Genomic DNA, 21931 nt, shown 5'->3' on the forward strand with positions numbered 1-21931 from the left:
TGGATATCTAAAACGTGATTGTTAAGGTGAAACAGATAATGAAGTATTACCTGACTTTTGGCCCACCCTGTATACACATACTGTATATCTATATGTATATATGCTATACTATGTATATACAATTTATAACAGTACAGTATCCCTCCATCTGGTACTTTTACAATCAGTAAATGTTACATTTGTTCACTTCCTGCTTTCCTAATATAGTTTAAGTTTTTAAATTAAATTAAATTAAATTAAATTTAATTAAAAAAAATTCAAACATCAACTGCTTGTATTGTTTCTTGAATTGGCTCATCGTTGTGCATTGTTTGAGGGTCTTACTCAATCCATTCCATAGTTTGATTCCACATACTGAAATGCTATGGCTTTTTAACGTAGTCCTAGCATAGAAGTGTTTCAAATGTACTTCTTCCCTGAGATCATATTTCTCCTCTCTTGTAGAGAAGTATTGGATGACATTTTTAGCTAATTGGTTATTTTTAGCATTATGCATTATTTTAGCTGTTTGAAGATGAACTATATCAGCAAGTTGAAGTATTTGTGATTTTAGAAATAAGGAGTTAGTATGTTCTCTGTAGGCGGCATTATGAATTATCCTTACTGACCTTCTTTGCAGTACATTTAGTGGGTGAAGATTTCTTTTATAGTTATTAGCCCATATTTCCACACATCGGTTGGTGTTCTTATTTTTATATTTTTTATTATTATTATTATTATTATTATTATTATTATTATTATTATTTTTGCCTCATGCATTATTTTAGCTGTTTGAAGATGAACTATATAAGCAAGTTGAAGTATTTGTGATTTTAGAAATAAGGAGTTAGTATGTTCTCTGTAGGCGGCATTATGAATTATCCTTACTGGCCTTTTTTGTAGACGCATAATGATGATTATTTCCTTATACAGTATTTATATGTATGTTATATTTTCTTTTTATTGGAAAAAAGGAAGAAAAGTATTAAGTCTTACTATGATAGGTCATTTTTTTATGTTTTATAGTTATTCTGGCGTGTGAATGGAGGAGCCATAAAGACAAAGTTGTGCCCAGCATGCGTAAAAAAGGAGCGACTGCGTCTCTTTTGTGTGTGCGTGAATGCGCAGAATCCGCGCAAGGCTCTTGAAAGGGAGAGAGAAGCGTATCTGCATCCCAGAAGATGAGCGCGCGTCGGGATGGATGTGTTGGTTTTCTCCTCGGAGGAGAGCGGTCGGGGTGGGTGGGGGTGCGCCAAACTTGCGCAAAAAAAAGTGGACTCATAGTTTAAAGTGTTGAATTCCAAGGAAAAGGGGGATATCGGCACCATGTCGGCTATACGAAGGAAATTCGGCGAGGACTACCAGGTGGTGAACACCAACCGGGGCATGACTTTCTGCGCCCCCACGAAGAGAAAGAGGCAGCGCTTCGTGGAGAAGAACGGCCGCTGCAACGTCCAACACGGGAACCTGGGCGGCGAGACGAGCCGCTACATCTCCGACCTCTTCACCACCCTGGTGGACCTCAAGTGGCGCTGGAACCTGCTTATCTTCATCCTCACCTACACTGTGGCGTGGCTGGTGATGGCGTCCATGTGGTGGCTCATCGCTTTCATCCGCGGGGACCTCAGCAGGGGCGGCCACGACGCGTCTTACACGCCCTGCGTGGCCAACGTGTACAACTTTCCTTCCGCGTTTCTATTCTTTATCGAAACCGAAGCCACCATCGGGTACGGGTACCGTTACATCACGGAAAAGTGCCCGGAAGGGATCATTCTCTTCCTCTTCCAGTCGCTGCTGGGCTCCATCGTGGACGCCTTCCTTATCGGATGCATGTTCATTAAAATGTCGCAGCCGAAGAAGCGCGCAGAGACGCTCATGTTCAGCCAGGACGCAGTCATCTCGCAGCGGGACGGAAAGCTGTGCCTCATGTTCCGGGTGGGCAACCTGAGGAACAGTCACATGGTGTCGGCTCAGATCAGGTGCAAACTCATTAAGGTAAGATGCAGACAAAGTTTAACCAATTTTCTTAAAGCAGGGGTCTCAAAATCAATTTACCCGGGGGCCACTGGAGCTCGGGTCTGGGTGAGACTGGGCCGCATCAGGTTCCCCCCCCCCAAAAAAAAGACGCATTTATTAAAAAAAAGTTATTTCCTTTAAACTTAAATAGCCAAAAACTTACCACTTCCACACGGATAGGGAGGATAACTATTAACAGTTATTTAACCTTTAACATGAACATTAATCAAACGTAATATTTTTTTTCTGGGTACATGATACCATACAGCAGGGGTCTCAAACTCAATTTACCTGGGGGGCCACTGGAGCTAGGGTCTGGGTGAGACTGGGCCGCATCAGGTCCCCCCCCCCCCAAAAAAAAACCCAGACGCATTTATTAAAAAAAAGTTATTTCCTTTAAACTTAAATAGCCAAAAACTTACCACTTCCACACGGATAGGGAGGATAACTATTAACAGTTATTTAACCTTTAACATGAACATTAATCAAACGTAATATTTTTTTTCTGGGTACATGATACCATACAGCAGGGGTCTCAAACTCAATTTACCCGGGGGCCACTGGAGCTCGGGTCTGGGTGAGACTGGGCTGCATCAGGTCTCCCCCCCCCCAAAAAAAGACACATTTATTTAAAAAAGTTATTTCCTTTAAACTTAAATAGCCAAAAACTTACCACTTCCACACGGATAGGGAGGATAACTATTAACAGTTATTTAACCTTTAATATGAACATTAATCAAACGTAATATTTTTTTTCTGGGTACATGATACCATACAGCAGGGGTCTCAAACTCAATTTACCTGGGGGGCCACTGGAGCTCGGGTCTGGGTGAGACTGGGCCGCATCAGGTCCCCCCCCCCAAAAAAAAAACACATTTATTAAAAAAAGTTATTTCCTTTAAACTTAAATAGCCAAAAACTTACCACTTCCACACGGATAGGGAGGATAACTATTAACAGTTATTTAACCTTAAACATGAACATTAATCAAACATAATAATTTTTTCTGGGTACATGATACCATACAGCAGGGGTCTCAAACTCAATTTACCTGGGGGCCACTGGAGTTCGGGTCTGGGTGAGACTGGGCCGCATCAGGTTTTCCAAAAAAAACCCAAAACACATTTATTAAAAAAAGTTATTTCCTTTAAACTTAAATAGCCAAAAACCTACCACTTCCACATGGATAGGGAGGATAACTATTAACAGTTATTTAACCTTTAACATGAACATTAATCAAACGTAATATTTTTTTTCTGGGTACATGATACCATACAGCAGGGGTCTCAAACTCAATTTACCTGGGGGCCACTGGAGCTAGGGTCTGGGCAAGGCTGGGCCACATCAGGCCCCCCCCCCCAAAAAAACGCATTTATTATAAATATAATATTATAACAGAAAAATATACAAACTTTTTCAGTGCTTTGGTTCCGATTTTCTCCAATAAAAGCTCTGATAAAACATTCCACTGTTCTCAAATATCTTATTTTTTATTTTTCTACACAAAATAAGATGACAAATAAATAAACAAATCAAGAATAAAGAAAATCAATCAATCAGTAATAAATAAATAAATATAATAATAATACTAAAACGGCAAATAATAAAAACTTAAGAAACCACATATAGTTGGTGGGTAGACAAATTATTTTTTTCAGATTAAAATGAACAAAGCATTATTAGAGCCCTGTAGACATGACAAAACACGACTATAGTCACATTTATACTCTTTTTTTATTTACAACATATTGCGCAACTGCAGGGTCTTGAGACACATGCTAACTCGCAAACTAGAGAGCTAGCGACCTAAACGGTAGCCTTCAAGTTATTTCCTTTCAACTTAAATAGCCAAAAACTTACCACTTCCACACGGATAGGGAGGATAACTATTAACAGTTATTTAACCTTTAATATGAACATTAATCAAACGTAATAATTTTTTCTGGGTACATGATACCATACAGCATCCATATCAAACTAGCGCGGGCCGCGCTAACATTAAACTTTCATATCAAGGCGGGGGCCTCAAACTAGTGGCTTGCGGGCCACATTTGGCCCGCGGGCCGCGTGTTTGAGACCCCTGTCTACAGTGCAGTTCTACAGTGCTGCAACCATTTTTTAGCCCACTTTATTAGCCCACTTTTTTCTGGATTGCATGTGTCTAATCTTGTGCGTTAAAAAACAAGAACTTGAGCCTGTGTCTGAACAGGTGACCAACCCAAACATCAGTTTCTTCTCGTTAAGCCCTACCTGAGGTTTTTAGACGTGTTTTTTTTAGTTTGTGTGTGTCTAGTGTTGTGCATTAAAAAGCAAGATTTTAGGTTTTCCATTCATCTCCTATATTGTGACCCCAGAGGGGCCACTGTAGCAGTTATGGCACAATGCAATCAAAAGTGGGACCGGCGCAGTAAAAGTAAAAAAAACTTTGCTCAGATTGTGTTTTTGTGTGCTAGTCTATGCAAACTTCCAAGCAGAAAAGATTCACATTGACTATCACACACCAAATAATCACTTTTTGTCATTAAAAAAGTGAAAGAATCCAATATATGGCTAATCAATGTATTTCCGGTACCGTATTTTAGCATTAAAAAAATATAATATAAAAATTATATTATTATAATAATTCTATAATATAATTAATATTAATTAATATTAATATTATTCTATAATAATTCTAAAATATTTTATAATATTATTATATTATAGAATTTATTATATTATAAAACTTAATAAATTATAATTTTATTATTTTATAAAAATTTTAAATCAGATTTAATTATACATTTTTATGATTCAATGATCAATCAGATACACACTTTTCATCGGGCAGCAACAAGGGCAACAAATTACAAACACCTGCATTGCACTTCATCTGCAGAATAAAAAAAAAAATATTATTATTATTTTATGAGATTGTGTGGGCAAACTATGGCCCGGCTTAAAATCGTGTGCATCTATGAAATACATGCGGTGGAATCGAACTTGGGTCCCCTAGCTGTGTGGCCCATTTGTCAATCAATATGTTATATTCTAGTACCCATAGTCCCCTGGGGTTCTAAGACTGCTGAACTGATACCATATCATTGCTGTAGCAGATTGGTCATTTCTGCAACCAAAATAAACACTTGCTAACGTGATCCCTAGCGTCTATAGCATCTACATTTTTCCAAAACTCTGTGAAAAACAGGCTGTAGTTTCACACACCATAAACCATATTCTGTTTTGGAGATAAAACCAAAAACAATTTTGCACGACAATTAAAAAAAAGATATCATACTGTATTTCTTAGCCGCTCGACAGTTTCATTTACTTGATTACCATTATCTTAAAATTAGCATGATGACTGCTTTTTTGTTTGCGAACAACCTTTGAAACACTGCTGCATTTCTCCAGGTCACTGGAGTGTGTGAGTGACAGGAAGAAAAGCTATGACTCACATGCGGAGGAGTTGGTTTGGAGTTGGTTTTGATGCATTACTCCCAAACACGACCTCGTCTTGTACACAGCATCTCAGGCCAATAGCCGCTACCACATGGATGATGTAATCAACTGCTGGTTGCTCATTGGTCAGTTTTGCAACGAGCACAAACGCACACACAAACACATGCTAATATTAGGTTAGCTCTGCGGTATTATCCTGCTCAGAAGTTGAGAAGTAACTGCTAAAGCTGCAGCATTTAATTGACAAATCAATGATTAATCGATTACCCGTTAATCAACAACAATTTTGGTGTTCAATGCGTTGTTTGTTTAATCTAGAAATGCAAATATCCTCTTTTCAGACTCTCTCTATTTAGAAAATTTTGAAATTTTTGTGTTTTAGGTAAAACAGGATATCCACAAACATCAGCTATGACTTTGACATTTTTGTCACTTTTCAGATACAAACTTGTGTTTGGTTCATATTAATTTGATCCCTCTAGAACAGGGGTGGGCAAACTACGGCCCGGGGGCCACATCCGGCCCGCCAAGTGTTTGAATACGGCCCGCCCAATCTTTCAAAAGTATTTAATTTAAACTCAACATACAACCTGGCATCATGGCCTGAGCCAACCTTTTGATGGTTTTATCAATTTCGTTGTTTGACATGGTCTGTTGTTTACAAAGTGCTCCTGAAAAAAGAGACACAAGCACATAATAATAATAAAAATTAAAATAATAATTATTATATTATTATTATAACTATTATGATTATTATATTTATTATATTAATGCTATTTATTATATTAATTATGTATAATAATATTGTTATATTTGCATATTTTACATAATAATAATATAATAATTATTATTTTAATTTTATTTTAATTATAATATTTTATTATTTTTAAAATATTTAAATATAAATATAAAATAATAAATAATAATAGCAGATTGCATGACAATTTTACAGATACAATAATACCAGGTGGACTGTTACGTGTAAATTACGAAATTTTGTTATATCAATGCGGCCCGTGAGTCAAAAAGTTTGCCCACCCCTGCTCTAGAACCTAACCCATTCCTTGATTAATTGGAATAAGATTCAGATTAATCGACTAAGAAAAGTATCGACTAAGTCGAATGGAATTGGAATATTTGGGTCCATGTAAACATGGCTAATGTTGTTGTTAGGATTGTTGCATTCAATACAGCTTGTTTTTTTTTTGCCACTTTCTCCACCGTACGAGCAAGCTGAATAGCGCTGAGCCTTGTCCTGTGGAAAAACGGACAAGTATTTTATGACGCCCATGAACCATTTTCCCATACCATGTGTGATGTCGGTTCTTCATGGCCCAGCTGAGTGCTCCTTGCAGCAGGGTCATCACACAACGTCCTCCTATCGTCAGCGAAAAAACTCTCAGTGGGCTGTAATTCTGAGTTCAGCACCGGCTCTAAATGTCCTCGGCTCAGATGGATGTGCCCCTGGGGGGGGTATACAGGTGGGGGGGCGACTGTACATGCATTGATTAAAACAGCAATTTGTGTACTAAGTGGGTCCTTTCTATCTTTGAGTCACTTCTTGTTCTCGCTCTAGCAACACAGACAGCTAATGTGACTTTATAGTGTTGGCTAATATATCTGACGTTTTCTACAAGGCCGCAGTAAATTGATGCCGCATCCAATTCCTATGTTTCTAAGGCCTTTGTGTGCTGAGAATCACACTTTTTTTTCCTGCTCTGCCTTTCATTGTGTATTAAATGGACTTTTACTGCAGTCCAAACATTTGCAGATAAGTGAAGGCCAACGTTGCTTTTTGTTGTGACTCAGAGAATTAGTCGTGTTTTTGTCTCCTGTGGAGCGGCGAGCATGATCTCAACTGACAGTTGCCGCCTCCAGGGAATGTCACCTCATGTACGCTAAACAGCCACAACATTAGGTACACCTGATGCGCTTATGCAATAAGCAATATAAATATAAAATATGATCTCAGGGAAGAACTAAATCTCTAAACAACTAAACAAAAAACTTAAAATATTAGAAAGCAGGAAGTGAACAAATGTAAAAAAAACAAACAAACAAAAAACTTAAACTATATTAGGAAAGCAGGAAGTGAACAAATTTAATAAAAATTAATAAAAAAAACAAACAAAAAACTTAAACTACATCAGAAAGCAGGAAGTGAACAAATGTAATAAAAAAATAATAAAAAAACCAAACAAAAAACTTAAACTATATTAGAAAGCAGGGAGTGAACAAATGTAATAAAAAAACAATTAAAAAAACAAACAAAAAACTTAAACTATACAAAAAACAAACACTTATATGCTAGGACTACGCATTTCAGTATGTGGAATCGAACTATGTAATGGATTGAGTAAGACCCTCAATTGTGTGACCCACTAATTGTGTGTAAATATGGGCTAATAACTATAAAAGCAATCGTCACTCGCTAAATGTACTGCAAAAAAGGCCAGTAAGGATAATTCATAATGCCGCCTACAGAGAACATACTAACTCCTTATTTCTAAAATCACAAATACTTCAACTTGCTGATATAGTTAATCTTCAAACAGCTAAAATAATGCATAAGGCTAAAAATAATAATAATAAAAAATATAAAAATAAGAACGCCAAAAACTTAAACTATATTAGAAAGCAGGAAGTGAACAAATGTAATAAAAAATAATAAAAAAACAAACAAAAAACTTACACTATATTAGGAAAGCAGGAAGTGAACAAATGTAATACAAAAATAATAAAAAACAAACAAAAACCTAAACTATATTAGAAAGCAGGAAGTGAACAAATGTAATAAAAAAACAAACAATAAACTTAAACTATATTAGAAAGCAGGAAGTGAACAAATGTAATAAACAAATAATAATAAAAAACAAACAAAAAACTTAAACTATATTAGAAAGCAGGAAGTGAACAAATGTAATAAAAAATAATAAAAAAACAAACAAAAAACTTAAACTATATTAGGAAAGGAGGAAGTGAACAAAAGGTAAGAAATTAGAATATGCAAATTATTTACATTTTTACATTTCTAAGCCTATTTAGTGCAAGAGTTTCATGTTGCATGATGAATTGCACCACAGGCTGCACTACTTGGCTACAACCAGCAGAGGCGCTGTCCTTTCATTCAACTAGATACATACAACGCTATTATTATTATTTGACATATATGTAAGCCACGCAATTTGCTACACACGTGTAGGCGACTGACAAGTAAAAGAAATCGGTTGAAAAACATGGCCGCCGTCAAGCAAAACATGTAAAATAGTATTTGTCTCATGATTATATAACTTTGAAGTTATATGTATTGCATATATGCTAGCATGTCTTCCACAGCATTTTGCATACAAGCCATTGAACCCATCTGTTCAGTACAAAACTGGCATTCAGAACATTTACAGATTCTCCCGTGCCATGAAAAGCAAACGATAGTATTCAATTCCCCCCCGTAGGCAATCAAGTAAATTGAGTCCAATGCCCATCTGTGTACTGTCAGAGTGAGCGTAACGTACACTATGTAGTCACCGTGCGGGGGCCCGTGTACATAAACCTTGCTGCAGTGTGTGGACACAACGGCGTGCTTTGTTTTCAGGTAACACACGCCTCAAGGTCATCGTCCGGGCGGTGGAGGTGGCGCACGACGCTGACACGGGGGGGGGGGTTAAATGAGGCATGCCGCCGTAAATCCAAATTCCTATTCATAATAGCGCAGCAGCGCAAACACGGCATGATCGATTGACAGGCAGGTTGTAAATCCTATCAGGACTTGGATACTTTGGATTTTTGCTACGTTGATGGTCAGCATTTTTATTATTTGTAGCGCATACGGATATTTTTAATACTTAGTTGAGGTTAATAAATACAACATTTTTTTTATATTAAAAATATTCAGAATTAATTTACAATGCAATCCATCAAGATGTGGTTCACTCTATGTTTTGTTATTTGCTGTTTTTATTATTTATTTATTACATTTGTTCACTTCCTGCTTTCTAATATAGTTTAAGTTTTTTGTTTGTTTTTTTAATTATTTTTTTATTACATTTGTTCACTTCCTGCCTTCCTAATATAGTTTAAGTTTTTTTGTTTGTTTTTTAAATTATTTTTTTATTACATTTGTTCACTTCCTGCTTTCCTAATACAGTTTAAGTTTTTTGTTTGTTTTTTAAATTAATTTTTTTATTACATTTTTCACTTCCTGCTTACCTAATATAGTTAAAGTTTTTTGTTTGTTTTTTTTAATTATTTTTTATTACATTTGTTCACTTCCTGCTTTCTAATTTAGTTTAAGTTTTTTGTTTGTTTTTTTATTAATTTTTTTATTACATTTGTTCACTTCCTGCTTTTTAATATAGTTTAAGTTTTTTTTTGTTTACGGATATTTTTAATACTTAGTTGAGGTTAATAAATACAACATTTTTTTATATATTAAAAATATTCAGAATTAATTTACAATGCAATCCATCAAGATGTGGTTCACTCCATGTTTTGTTATTTGCTGTTTTAATGATGTATAAAAATACCCACAGTATACTGATTTGAATTTATTGCCTTTGACTGGAATCTAATTAATATAAATATTGAATAATGTCCTTCGGCGGGTGGACTGCACATATACATAATGTACATTTACTTCAGAAGAGAACCATCCTTGAATTTATGTCATTAATCTTCATGCAGCTTTCATTAATAAATGAATATAATGCTGCCATGCAGTGGAAATAGACAAACATGGGATATACTGAAATACTAGTACACAAACATACATTTTCCTTGTGTGGACCGACTAAAATGTCCTCAAAAGACAGATGTCCCTCACTGTACAGGTGGGACCACACAAAGAGACAATTTCCTTTGTGGACCAGCCAGAATGTCCACAAAACAAAAAGGTGCAATGTTACACCAAAATGTCCCCAAGAAGACGAATCTCACAGGAAAAGTGTGAAGTCAAGGGGTGACATATAGGACATATCGAAAGACAAGAACACAAACATGTGTCCCTAAAAGACAGATGTCCTCCACAATAAAAGGTGGCACAAGTTTTAGCTGTGGAACAGCTAAAATGTCCCCATAAAGTCACATGTCCACATAATTTTTGTGGGAAGTTTTGAGCCAAAATTTCCCCAAAAGACAGATGTCCCCCACAGTAAAAGGTGGGACGTCAAGGGTGGTGGCACACGTTTTAGCTGTGGCCCAGCTAAAATGTCCCTATAAAGTCAGATGTCCACATAATAGAGGTGGGATGTGAAGTTCATTCATTCATTCATTCATTCATTCAAAAGACAGATGTCCCCCACAATAAAAGGTGGGACGTCAAGGGGGGTGGCACACGTTTTAGCTGTGTACCAGCTAAAATGTCCTTATAAAGTCACATGTCCACATAGTGGAGGTGGGAGGTTAAGTTTTTAGCCAAAATGTCCCCAAAAGACAGATGTCCCCCACAGTAAAAGGTGGGACGTCAAGGGTGGTGGCACACGTTTTAGCTGTGTACCAGCTAAAATGTCCTTATAAAGTCACATGTCCACATAATTTTTGTGGGATGTTTAGTTTTGAGCCAAAATGTCCCCAAAAGACAGATGTCCCCCACAATAAAGGTGGGACATCAAAAGGGGTGGCACACGTTTTAGCTGTGTACCAGCTAAAATGTCCCCATAAAGTCAAATGTCCACATAATAGAAGTGGGATGTTAAGTTTTGAGCCAAAATTTTGAGCCAAAATTTCCCCAAAAGACAGATGTCCCCCACAATAAAAGGTGGGACGTCAAGGGGGGTGGCACACGTTTTAGCTGTGTACCAGCTAAAATGTCCCTATAAAGTCAGATGTCCACATAGTAGAGGTGGGATGTGAAGTTCATTCATTCATTCATTCAAAAGACAGATGTCCCCCACAATAAAAGGTAGGACGTCAAGGGTGGTGGCACACGTTTTAGCTGTGTACCAGCTAAAATGTCCCCATAAAGTCACATGTCCACATAATAGAAGTGGGATGTTAAGTTTTGAGCCAAAATTTTGAGCCAAAATTTCCCCAAAAGACAGATGTCCCCCACAATAAAAGGTGGGACGTCAACGGGGGTGGCACACATTTTAGCTGTGTACCAGCTAACATGTCCTTATAAAGTCACATGTCCACATAACTTTTGTGGGATGTTTAGTTTTGAGCCAAAATTTCCCCAAAAGACAGATGTCCCCCACAATAAAAGGTGGGACGTCAACGGGGGTGGCACACGTTTTAGCTGTGTACCAGCTAAAATGTCCCCATAAAGTCAAACGTCCACATAGTAGAAGTGGGATGTTAAGTTTTGAGCCAAAATGTCCCCAAAAGAGAGATGTCCCCCAAAATAAATGGTAGGACGTCAAGGGTGGTGGCACACGTTTTAGCTATGGACCAGCTAAAATGTCCCCATAAAGTCACATGTCCACATAATAGAAGTGGGATGTTAAGTTTTGAGTCAAAATTTTGAGCCAAAATTTCCTCAAAAGACAGATGTCCCCCACAATAAAAGGTGGGACGTCAACGGGGGTGGCACACGTTTTAGCTGTGGACGAGCTAAAATGTCCCCATAAAGTCACATGTCCACATAGTAGAGGTGGCATGTTAAGTTCATTCATTCATTAATTTTCTACCGTTTATCCTCACGAGGGTCGTGGGGGTGCTGGAGCTTATCCCAGAGGCGGGGGCATCAAATCACAGAGCACATATAGACAAACAACCATTCACACTCACATTCAAACCGGAGTACCCGAAGAAAACCCACGCATGCACGGGGAGAACATGCAAACTCCACACAGAGATTGCCGAGGATGGGATTGAACTCGGGTCTCCGAGCTGTGAGCCCTGCGCGATAACCACTCAACCACCGTGCAGCCTGGGATGTTAAGTTTTGAGCCAAAATTTCCCCAAAAGACAGATGTCCCCCACAAAAACAGAAATGTGAAATGTCAAATTTCTAGTCAAAGTGTCCCCAGGAGAAAAGAAGCGGTGCCATAAAAATATTGACGACCACAACACAAAAACCCATCCAAATTGTCCCCCAGGAAGACACAATAAAAGTGAATAAAAAGTCAAGGGTGGTGCGATAATGTCATTTCCAATGTTGCCGTGTCAGCGTTTTAAACAGTCGTTCACCTCAAACAGGAGCTCATCGCCATGACGGCGAGCCAGGGATCTGTGAGCACAGATGTCTTCCTGTGAAATGTCACACCCGTCTGTCCTCCACATCACTGTGAATACAAATGATTGCCATCTGTGGCAGCTCACTGGGAAAATAGATAAAAACAAGTACATGAAAAAAAACACTCAATATGAATTTACTAGGTTTGACTTGGGGCTGCTTCACTATTGGAATATGGATTTAAAGAGACAGCGTCCTTTTGTTTGTTTACTGTCTTTTAGAGCTATATACTTCTATGCTAGGACTACGTTAAAAAGCCATAGCATTTCAGTATGTGGAATCAAACTATGGAATGGATTGAGTAAGACCCTCAAACAATGCACAACGATGAGCCAATTCAAGAAACAATACAAGCAGTTGATGTTTGCTAAATACAAGGATGAAGAGTCTTGAACCAGTCATGATGTGCTATATATATATCACTATATTGACACTTACTATGGTACCCATTATGTCATTGGATGCTCATATCACCTCGTACTTCGGTACGTGACAAAAATTAAATTAAATTAAATTAAATTAAATTAAATTAAATTAAATTAAATTAAATTAAATTAAATTAAATTAAATTAAATTAAATTAAATTAAATTAAATTAAGGAAGCAGGAAGTGAACAAATGTAACAGATGTCTCCTTTTGGACATGTGGAACTGTGAACTGATTATGTGATGCATTCAATTGTAATCTGATGCATGTTCATTCATTCATTCATTCATTTATTTTCTACCGCTTTTCCTCACGAGGGTCACGGGGGTGCTGGAGCCTATCCCAGCTGTCTTTAGGCGAGAGGCGGGGTACACCCTGGACTGGTCGCGGCCAATCACAGGGCACATATAGACAAACAACCATTCACACTCACATTCATACCTATGGACAATTTGGAGTCGCTAATTAACCTAGCATGTTTTTGGAATGTGGGAGGAAACCAGAGTTGATTTAATTTAATTTAATTTAATTTAATTTAATTTAATTTAATTTAATTTAATTTAATTTAATTTAATTTAACTTAATTTTCCTTTTTCCTTTTATGTTAGCCAGTGTGAGAAATTGTGAGCTTAATTTAATTTAATTTGTTTTTAATTTAATTTAAAAACAAATTAAATTAAAAACAAATTAAATTATATTAAATAAAAAAACAAATTCAATTATATTAGGAAAGCAGGAAGTGAACAAATGTAACAGTTACTGATTGTAAAAGTACCAGATGGAGGGGTAGGATTTAATAAGCTTTGCTTCTTCCTACTCCTTTTGGACATGTGGAACTGTGAACTGATTATGGGATGCATTCAATTGTAATCTGATGCATGTTCAAATGAAATAAAACCATTACCATTACCATAGAGACTGAAAATGCAAATATATATATTATATTATCATTATACATCCATTTTGGTTAGCTTTTCCTGCATATAGAATTAAAACGCTGTGTCGTTTCTTTCCAATTTTGACAATTTAATCAAAGCTAAATACTCCCCTGCCTCACTTCATTAAGCCTTCTGTCGTGCAAGAAAAAGCTTTGTCTTTGCTATCTATTGATCTATTATCCAGCATGGAGGGATTCTTAGCTTTAGAACTTTGTTGCTGTCAGGTTCCAAGTGAGAAGATGACCCGAGAGCACCTCTATTAAATCCAGATGATGTGGGAGATATTAAATACTCTATTCTCACCTCCACCTGTTGCATAATGCAGAGGTTATATAAATTAAAGCACATCGAGACAGCGTGGTTCTGTGGAAGGTGAACTACTTTTTTTCTGATGCGATGACCTCATCATTATGTGTCCGTAGTCCCGGCAGACCCCAGAAGGCGAGTTCCTCCCTCTGGACCAGTGTGAGCTCGACGTGGGCTTCGGCACCGGGGCGGATCAGCTCTTCCTGGTGTCGCCGCTCACAATCTGCCATGAGATCAACAGCAGGAGTCCTTTCTTCGACTTGTCACAACGCTCGCTCATGAATGAGCAGTTCGAGATCGTCGTCATTCTGGAAGGCATCGTGGAGACCACTGGTTAGAGACTATTTCATATATAGTTTTACCCATCTATACATTTGTGTACAGTTTGCACGGTGGACGAGTGGTTAGCACACAGACCTCACAGCTAGGAGACCAGGGTTCAATTCCACCCTCGGCCATCTCTGTGTAGAGTTTGCATGTTCTCCTGCGTGGGTTTTCTCCGGGTACTCCGGTTTCCTCCCACATTCCAAAAACATGCTAGGTTAATTAGCGACTCCAAATTGTCCATAGGTATGAATGTGAGTGTGAATGGTTGTTTGTCTATATGTGCCCTGTGATTGGCTGGCTGGCCACCAGTCCAGGGTGTACCCCGCCTCTCGCCTGAAGACAAAAATGAAAAACTCGTGAAAATAAATGAATGAATGAATAAAAATGGCTGCTGGAATGTAAATACATATACTGCATATATAGCTACAGTACTACAGTAAGAGTATTGTGCCGCATCAACCAGACAATACACTACCAATGTATGATGCAGAATATTAACCAACTACTATGCAAGCTCAAATATCAAACTTGCACGGGCCGCACTAACATTAAACTTTCATATCAAGGCGGGGGCCTCAAACTAGTGTCCTGTGGGCCACATTTGGCCCGTGGGCCGCGTGTTTGAAACCATCGGCCATCTCTGTGTGGAGTTTGCATGTTCTCCCCGTACATGCGTGGGTTTTCTCCAGGTATTCCGATTTCCTCCCACATTCCAAAAACATGCTAGGTTAATTAGCGACTCCAAATTGTCCATAGGTATGAATGTGAGTGTGAATGGTTGTTTGTCTATATGTGCCCTGTGATTGGCTGGCTGGCCACCAGTCCAGGGTGTACCCCGCCTCTCCCCCGAAGACAGCTGGGATAGGCTCCAGCACCAGCTGCTAGCCTTGTGAGGATAAGTGGCAGAAAATGAATGAATGTCATGAAAAGTGGTTAGCGCGCAGGCATCACAGCACGGAGAACAGAGTTCAATTCCACTCTTGGCCATCTCTGTGTGGAGTTTGCATGTGTGGGTTTTCTCCGGGTACTCCGGTTTCCTCCCAGATTCCAAAAAAACATGTTAGGTTAATTAGCAACTCCAAATTGTCCATAGGTATGAATTTGAGTGTGAATGGTTGTTTGTCTATATGTGCCCTGTGATTGGCTGGCCACCAGTCCAGGGTGTACCCCGCCTCTCGCCCGAAGACAGCTGGGATAGGCTCCAGCACCCCTGTGACCCTCATGATAAGCGATACAAAATGAATGAATGGATGTTTTAAGGAGGCTGCATGGTGGTCGAGTGGTTTGCACACAGACCTCACAGCGAGAAGATCCGAGTTCAATTCCATCCTCGGTTTGCATGTTCTCCCCGTGCATGCGTGGGTTTTCTCCCACATTCCAAAAACATGCTAGGTTAATTAGCGACTCCAAATTGTCCATAGGTATGAATGTGAGTGTGAATGGTTGTTTGTCTATATGTGCCCTGTGATTGGCTGGCTGGCCACCAGTTTTTCCTATGTGGCAGGAAGTAGCTGTAGAAAACCCTTCACACACACACACACACACACACACACACACACACACACACACACACACACAAGCATGGGAAGAACATGGAGAAAGATTCCAGTGAGGATTAGAACCGGGAAACAGTTCAAAACCACTATGCCACCACGCTGTCAATTTGGGTCTCTTATGATTTAATAATAACTTCAACCATTTGCATCTTTGTATGGCATTTTTCTCCCAACATACGGTGCAATATTTAACAGAATGTTTCATTAATGTTGTTAAATAATGTATGCATCATGCTTGTTTCCATCTCTTGTCATATTTCTATATATATATATATTCATAATAGGAGTCTTTTTTGTCCCCCCCCCTCCTGTGGCAGGTATGACATGTCAGGCACGGACGTCCTACACAGAAGACGAAGTCCTGTGGGGCCATCGCTTCCTGCCCGTCATGTCCCTGGAGGAGGGCTTCTTTCGGGTGGACTACTCTCAGTTCCACAACACCTTTGAGGTGCCTACACCTCCCTACAGTGTCAAAGAACAGGACGAGAAGTCATCGCTGACGTCGCCGAACCCTCTCCCCGCCGCGGCCCCCACGCCTTCCTCCCCGCCAACGGGTAACGGGGGACGAGGAAGCCGCAGGGGGAGGCTCCTCTCGGCGGATCACACCGATCACGTGGACGACCAGACCGCCAAATTGCCTAGCAAACTGCAACGCATGAGTTCCACCAGGGAGGAGCAACTGTGGCGGGGGGGGAAATCCGCCGCGGCTTTGCCCGGCGGGAAGGCTTCCAGCACGGGCGACTTGCCGCTCAGCATCCAGAGGCTGAGGTCCAGCTCCATACCGGCACCTCGCCAGGGTGGACGACCAGAAGAGCAGGTTCAGCTCTTGTCCTTGGATGGGGACGCTGAGGAGGTGGAGCTGGAGAGGCACAAACCACCGCCGGCGGCGGCCATTAGCACCATCACTACCCCAAATTTGGGCACCTTCGCTGGGGGGCGGCAGGAGGACAACTTGCCTCCTAAACTGCGCAGAATGAACGCAGACCGCTAACGCTAACTATGGATTGAACTTCAGCCTTTATGGGCATTCAGACAAATGACTGATACCGGTTGTTAAAGTACCTGCAGGTTTTACGTATTTGCCGTCTACCTGAAAGACGAGAAGCCATGCGCCCACGAGTACTGTGAGTTTTTTGATAGCTTGATAGCTTCTTTTGTTTGAGACACTTTCTTATTTCTTTCTAATTTCGACTTTATCTGTAAACACGGCACCAAAATGGCAGCCCTAAGCTACGCTGATGTTGACTGATTGCTTGCTAGCACCTCAAATAATTCAGGATCAAGCACTTGAGGTACTAAAGAGGTGTCTAAAAAAAACAATGTACACTACCTGTCAAAAGAATCACATACATAATTCAGGCTGATAGATAAGGGGTGGCACGGTGGACAAGTGGTTAGCGCGCAGACCCCACAGCTAAAAGACCAGGGTTTAATTCCACCCTCGGCCGTCTCTGTGTGGAGTTTGCATGTTCTCCCCGTGCATGCGTGGGTTTTATTCCGGATACTCCGGTTTCATCCCACATTCCAAAAACATGCTAGGTTAATTAGCGACTCCAAACTGTCCATAGGTATGAATGTGAGTGTGAATGGTTGTTTGTCTATATGTGCCCTGTGATTGGCTGGCTGGCCACCAGTCCAGGGTGTACCCCGCCTCTCGCCTGAAGACAGCTGGGATAGGCTCCAGCATTTCTTGTATTATTCTTATTGATGTTATTCATTCATTCATTCATTTTCTACCGGTTATCCTCACAAAGGTCGCGGGGGTGTTGGAGCCTATCCCAGCTGTCGTCGGGCGAGCGGCGGGGTACACCCTGGACTGGTGGCCAGCCAATCACAGGGCACATTTCGACAAACAACCATTCACACTCACTGAAATTATCATTAGCCTAAAATATTTAATCACAAATTAATCACATTTTGTACATTGTTAACTCATAATTAATCACAGATAGAAAGACTTTTTTCTACAATCAGTAAAGATGTATGAACGTGAGTGTGAATGGTTGTTTGTCTATATGTGCCCTGTGATTGGCTGGCCACCAGTCCAGGGTGTACCCCGCCTCTCGCCCGAAGACAGCTGGGATAGGCTCCAGCACCACCGTGACCCTTGTGAGGATAAGCAGTAGAAAATGAATGAATGAATGAATGAATGAATAACATCAATAAGAATAATACAAGAAATGCTGGAGCCTATCCCAGCTGTCTTCAGGCAAGAGGCGGGGTACACCCTGGACTGGTGGCCAGCCAGCCAATCACAGGTTACATATAGACAAACAACCATTCACACTCACATTCATACCTATGGACAATTTGGAGTCGCTAATTAACCTAGCATGTTTTTGGAATGTGGGAGGAAACCGGAGTACCCGGAGAAAACCCACGCATGCACGGGGAGAACATGCAAACTCCACACAGAGATGGGTTCCGAGGGTGGAATTGAACCCTGGTCTCCTAGCTGTGAGGTCTGCGCGCTAACCACTAGTCAACCGTACCACCAAATTTTTTGTGTAATGATGTTTTTCTGAATTTATGAAACACACTGTGAAATAGTACAGGCCAATATACGTGTGTGTGTGTGTGTGTGTGTGTGTGTGGGAGGGGGGGGGGTCATCTTCTGAAGTACTGCCCCCCCCCACTCCAGAGGGTGTCCTAATTTTATCACATGAGTTTTCCCCTCATGAACTGCTGCATGCAAAACGGTGACAAATGATGAAAATGTGCACCCTTACGGTTTTGCCTATGCTATTATGTGTCTGAATATTACACCAGTTAATTAATCAGTTAATTAAGCCTACACGTAACTGTAAGTTTCGGTGTGTTTAACTGAATCATAACTAAATTTGGTACACAAATTCCGGCGACTGACAAGCACGTGTGTGCAAAATATGAGTACGATTGTTTGTAAAACATGGCCTCCATACACCAAAAGATCTTTGGAGTCAGCGGCTAATTATGCATAAGTCACTGAGCTTGTCTAATGATAATAATAAAGCTTTGAAGTTTTCAACCTATAGGGGGCGTTTCGAGTCTTGTGGAAAAATTAGGACACCCCATAGTGTCATTTGTATTTAACCGAAATTAGAGCCATATTTGACTGATGATGTAAACATTTACATGACATGGAGTGGCTGCACGGTGTCTAGTGGTTAGCGCGCAGGCTTCAAAAGGTAGGAAAACTGAGTTCAATTCCACCCTCTGCCATTTCTGTGTGTTCTTCCCGTGCGTGCGTGGTTTCCGGTTTCCTGCCACATTCCAAAAACATGCTAGGTTAATTCCCGACTCCAAATTGTCCATAGGTATGAATGTGAGTGTGAATGGTTGTTTGTCTATATGTGCCCTGTGATTGGCTGGCCACCATTCCAGGGTGTACCCCGCCTCTTGCCTGAAGACAGCTGGGATAGGCTCCAACACCCCTGCAACCCTCGTGAGGAAAAGCGGTAGAAAATTAATGAATGAATTTCCGAGCTGCACGGTGGATGAGCGGTTTGTACGTAGGCCTCACAGCTAGGAGACCCAAGTTCAATTCCACCCAAAGCTATGACTGCGTGGAGTTTGCATGTTCTCCCCGTGCATGCGTGGGTTTTCTCCGGGTACTCCGGTTTCCTCCCACATTCCAAAAACATGCTAGGTTAATTAGCGACTCCAAATTGTCCATAGGTATGAATGTGAGTGTGAATGGTTGTTTGTCTATAGTATGTGCCCTGTGATTGGCTGGCCACCAGTCCAGGGGTATACCCCGCCTCTTGCCCGAAGACAGCTGGGATAGGCTCCAGCACCCTGTGACCCTCATGAGGAAAAGCGGTCGAAAATGAATGAATGAATGATTGGCTGGCCACCAGTCCAGGGTGTACCCCGCCTCTCGCCTGAAGACAGCTGGGATAGGCTCCAGCACCCCAGCCACCCTCGTGAGGATATGCGGTAGAAAATGAATGTCATGGAGTTCAGTGAAATTTCTGAAAATGAAGGTTACTTTTTCCACCAAATGGATTCACCCTTTGTTGTCATTACATTCAAAAGACTTTTATACACTTTTTCCTTCCTGTTTGCATTATACGTGACAAAACAAGTCACTGAAATAATCTTAATAACAACCCTCCTGAATGAATTCATCGACATGGCAAAGAAATATTGTGCAATGCTTTCAGGGTACACATGTAAAAATAATAAATTCTTTGAAATCACAGTTGATGTAATACTTTCTGCCTCACCTAGCGACAGTGGAGGATATTTATGTTATGATATTGTGGCGATATGAGTCACAACCAAACACCATCAGATATTAACAAGCCTTCAAGATCTTTGTCATCAAATCTCAGGGAAGAAGTACATTTGAAACACTTCTATGCTAGGACTACGTTAAAAAGCCATAGCATTTCAGTATGTGGAATCAAACTATGGAATGGATTGAGTAAGACCCTCAAACAATGCACAACGATGAGCCAATTCAAGAAACAATACAAGCAGTTGATGTTTGCTAAATACAAGGATGAAGAGTCTTGAACCAGTCATGATGTGCTATATATATATCACTATATTGACACTTACTATGGTACCCATTATGTCATTGGATGCTCATATCACCTCCTATAAAATAAAATAAAATAAAATAAAATAAAATAAAATAAAATAAAATAAAATAAAATAAAATAAAATAAAATAAAATAAAATAAAATAAAATAAAATAAAATAAAATAAAGAAAGCAGGAAGTGAACAAATGTAACAGATGGAGGGGTAGGATTTAATAAGCTTTGCTTCTTCCTACTCCTTTTGGACATGTGGAACTGTGAACTGATTATGGGATGCATTCAATTGTAATCTGATGCATGTTCAAATGAAATAAAACCGTTACCATTACCAAACTTAAGATATTGGGGATTTTAAGCTTTTACTGTCTGTTTTGACACTACATAATTTAATTTAATTTAATTTAATTTAATTTAATTTAATTTAATTTAATTTAATTTAATTTAATTTAATTTAATTTAATATTAAATTAAATATTTTTTAATTATTATTTTTTTTTTTACAAAATCTATTTCTTTAGATACATTTATTTAAAAAAAAAATATTAAATTAAACTACATTAAAAAAATAATAATTATATTAGGAAAGCAGGAAGTGAACTAATCTAAGTTAAATTAAATTAAATTAAAAACAAATGAAATTCTATTAAATTATATTAAATTAAAAAACAAATTAAATTATATCAGAAGGCAGGAAGTGAACAAATGTAACAGTTACTGATTGTAAAAGTACCAGATGGAGGGGTAGGATTTAATAAGCTTTGCTTCTTCCTACTCCTTTTGGACATGTGGAACTGTGAACTGATTATGGGATGCATTCAATTGTAATCTGATGCACGTTCAAATGAAATTAAACCATTACCATTACCATCAAATACTCAAAAATCATACTATTTGCAGGGTAAGCGCTCAAAACGAGCGCTTTTGTTCTATGTCCACTTGAACACCGAGTCCAATGAATGAGGTGGAGCACAATCAATCACACATAGACTCTGTGTCTCCAGTCTACTGCTCCTGAAGTGCAGCACACAAAAGGGTGAACATTTGTCTAAACGTGCACCCCGGCTGTGTTGCCTGTGCTATTATTTTTCTGGCAGATATACCGCATGCTGGCACTGTTATTAAACCCCATAAGCAGGAGCGACTCTACAAAAAAAACACCTACTAGCCTAATTAATCACTAGAAAATTTGGTACACACCAACAAAAACATTATTCCCAGTAAGCGAGGACACTGGTGACCACTAG

The 21931-nt window shown here is 39.4% G+C and overlaps 1 protein-coding gene across 1 annotated transcript; it reads left to right on the forward strand.

The window, feature by feature from the left end:
* The first annotated feature begins 1224 nt into the window (after positions 1 to 1224).
* LOC131109323 (G protein-activated inward rectifier potassium channel 1-like) lies at positions 1225 to 17540 on the forward strand. Its single transcript, XM_058061212.1, has 3 exons — positions 1225 to 1974; positions 14394 to 14610; positions 16478 to 17540. Exons 1-3 carry the CDS (start codon positions 1306 to 1308, stop codon positions 17149 to 17151), a joined length of 1560 nt encoding a protein of 519 aa, XP_057917195.1. The 5' UTR covers positions 1225 to 1305; the 3' UTR covers positions 17152 to 17540.
* The last annotated feature ends 4391 nt before the right edge of the window (positions 17541 to 21931 follow it).

Source organism: Doryrhamphus excisus, chromosome 22 (assembly GCF_030265055.1).
Source record: "Doryrhamphus excisus isolate RoL2022-K1 chromosome 22, RoL_Dexc_1.0, whole genome shotgun sequence".
Classification (NCBI taxonomy): Eukaryota; Metazoa; Chordata; class Actinopteri; order Syngnathiformes; family Syngnathidae; genus Doryrhamphus; species Doryrhamphus excisus.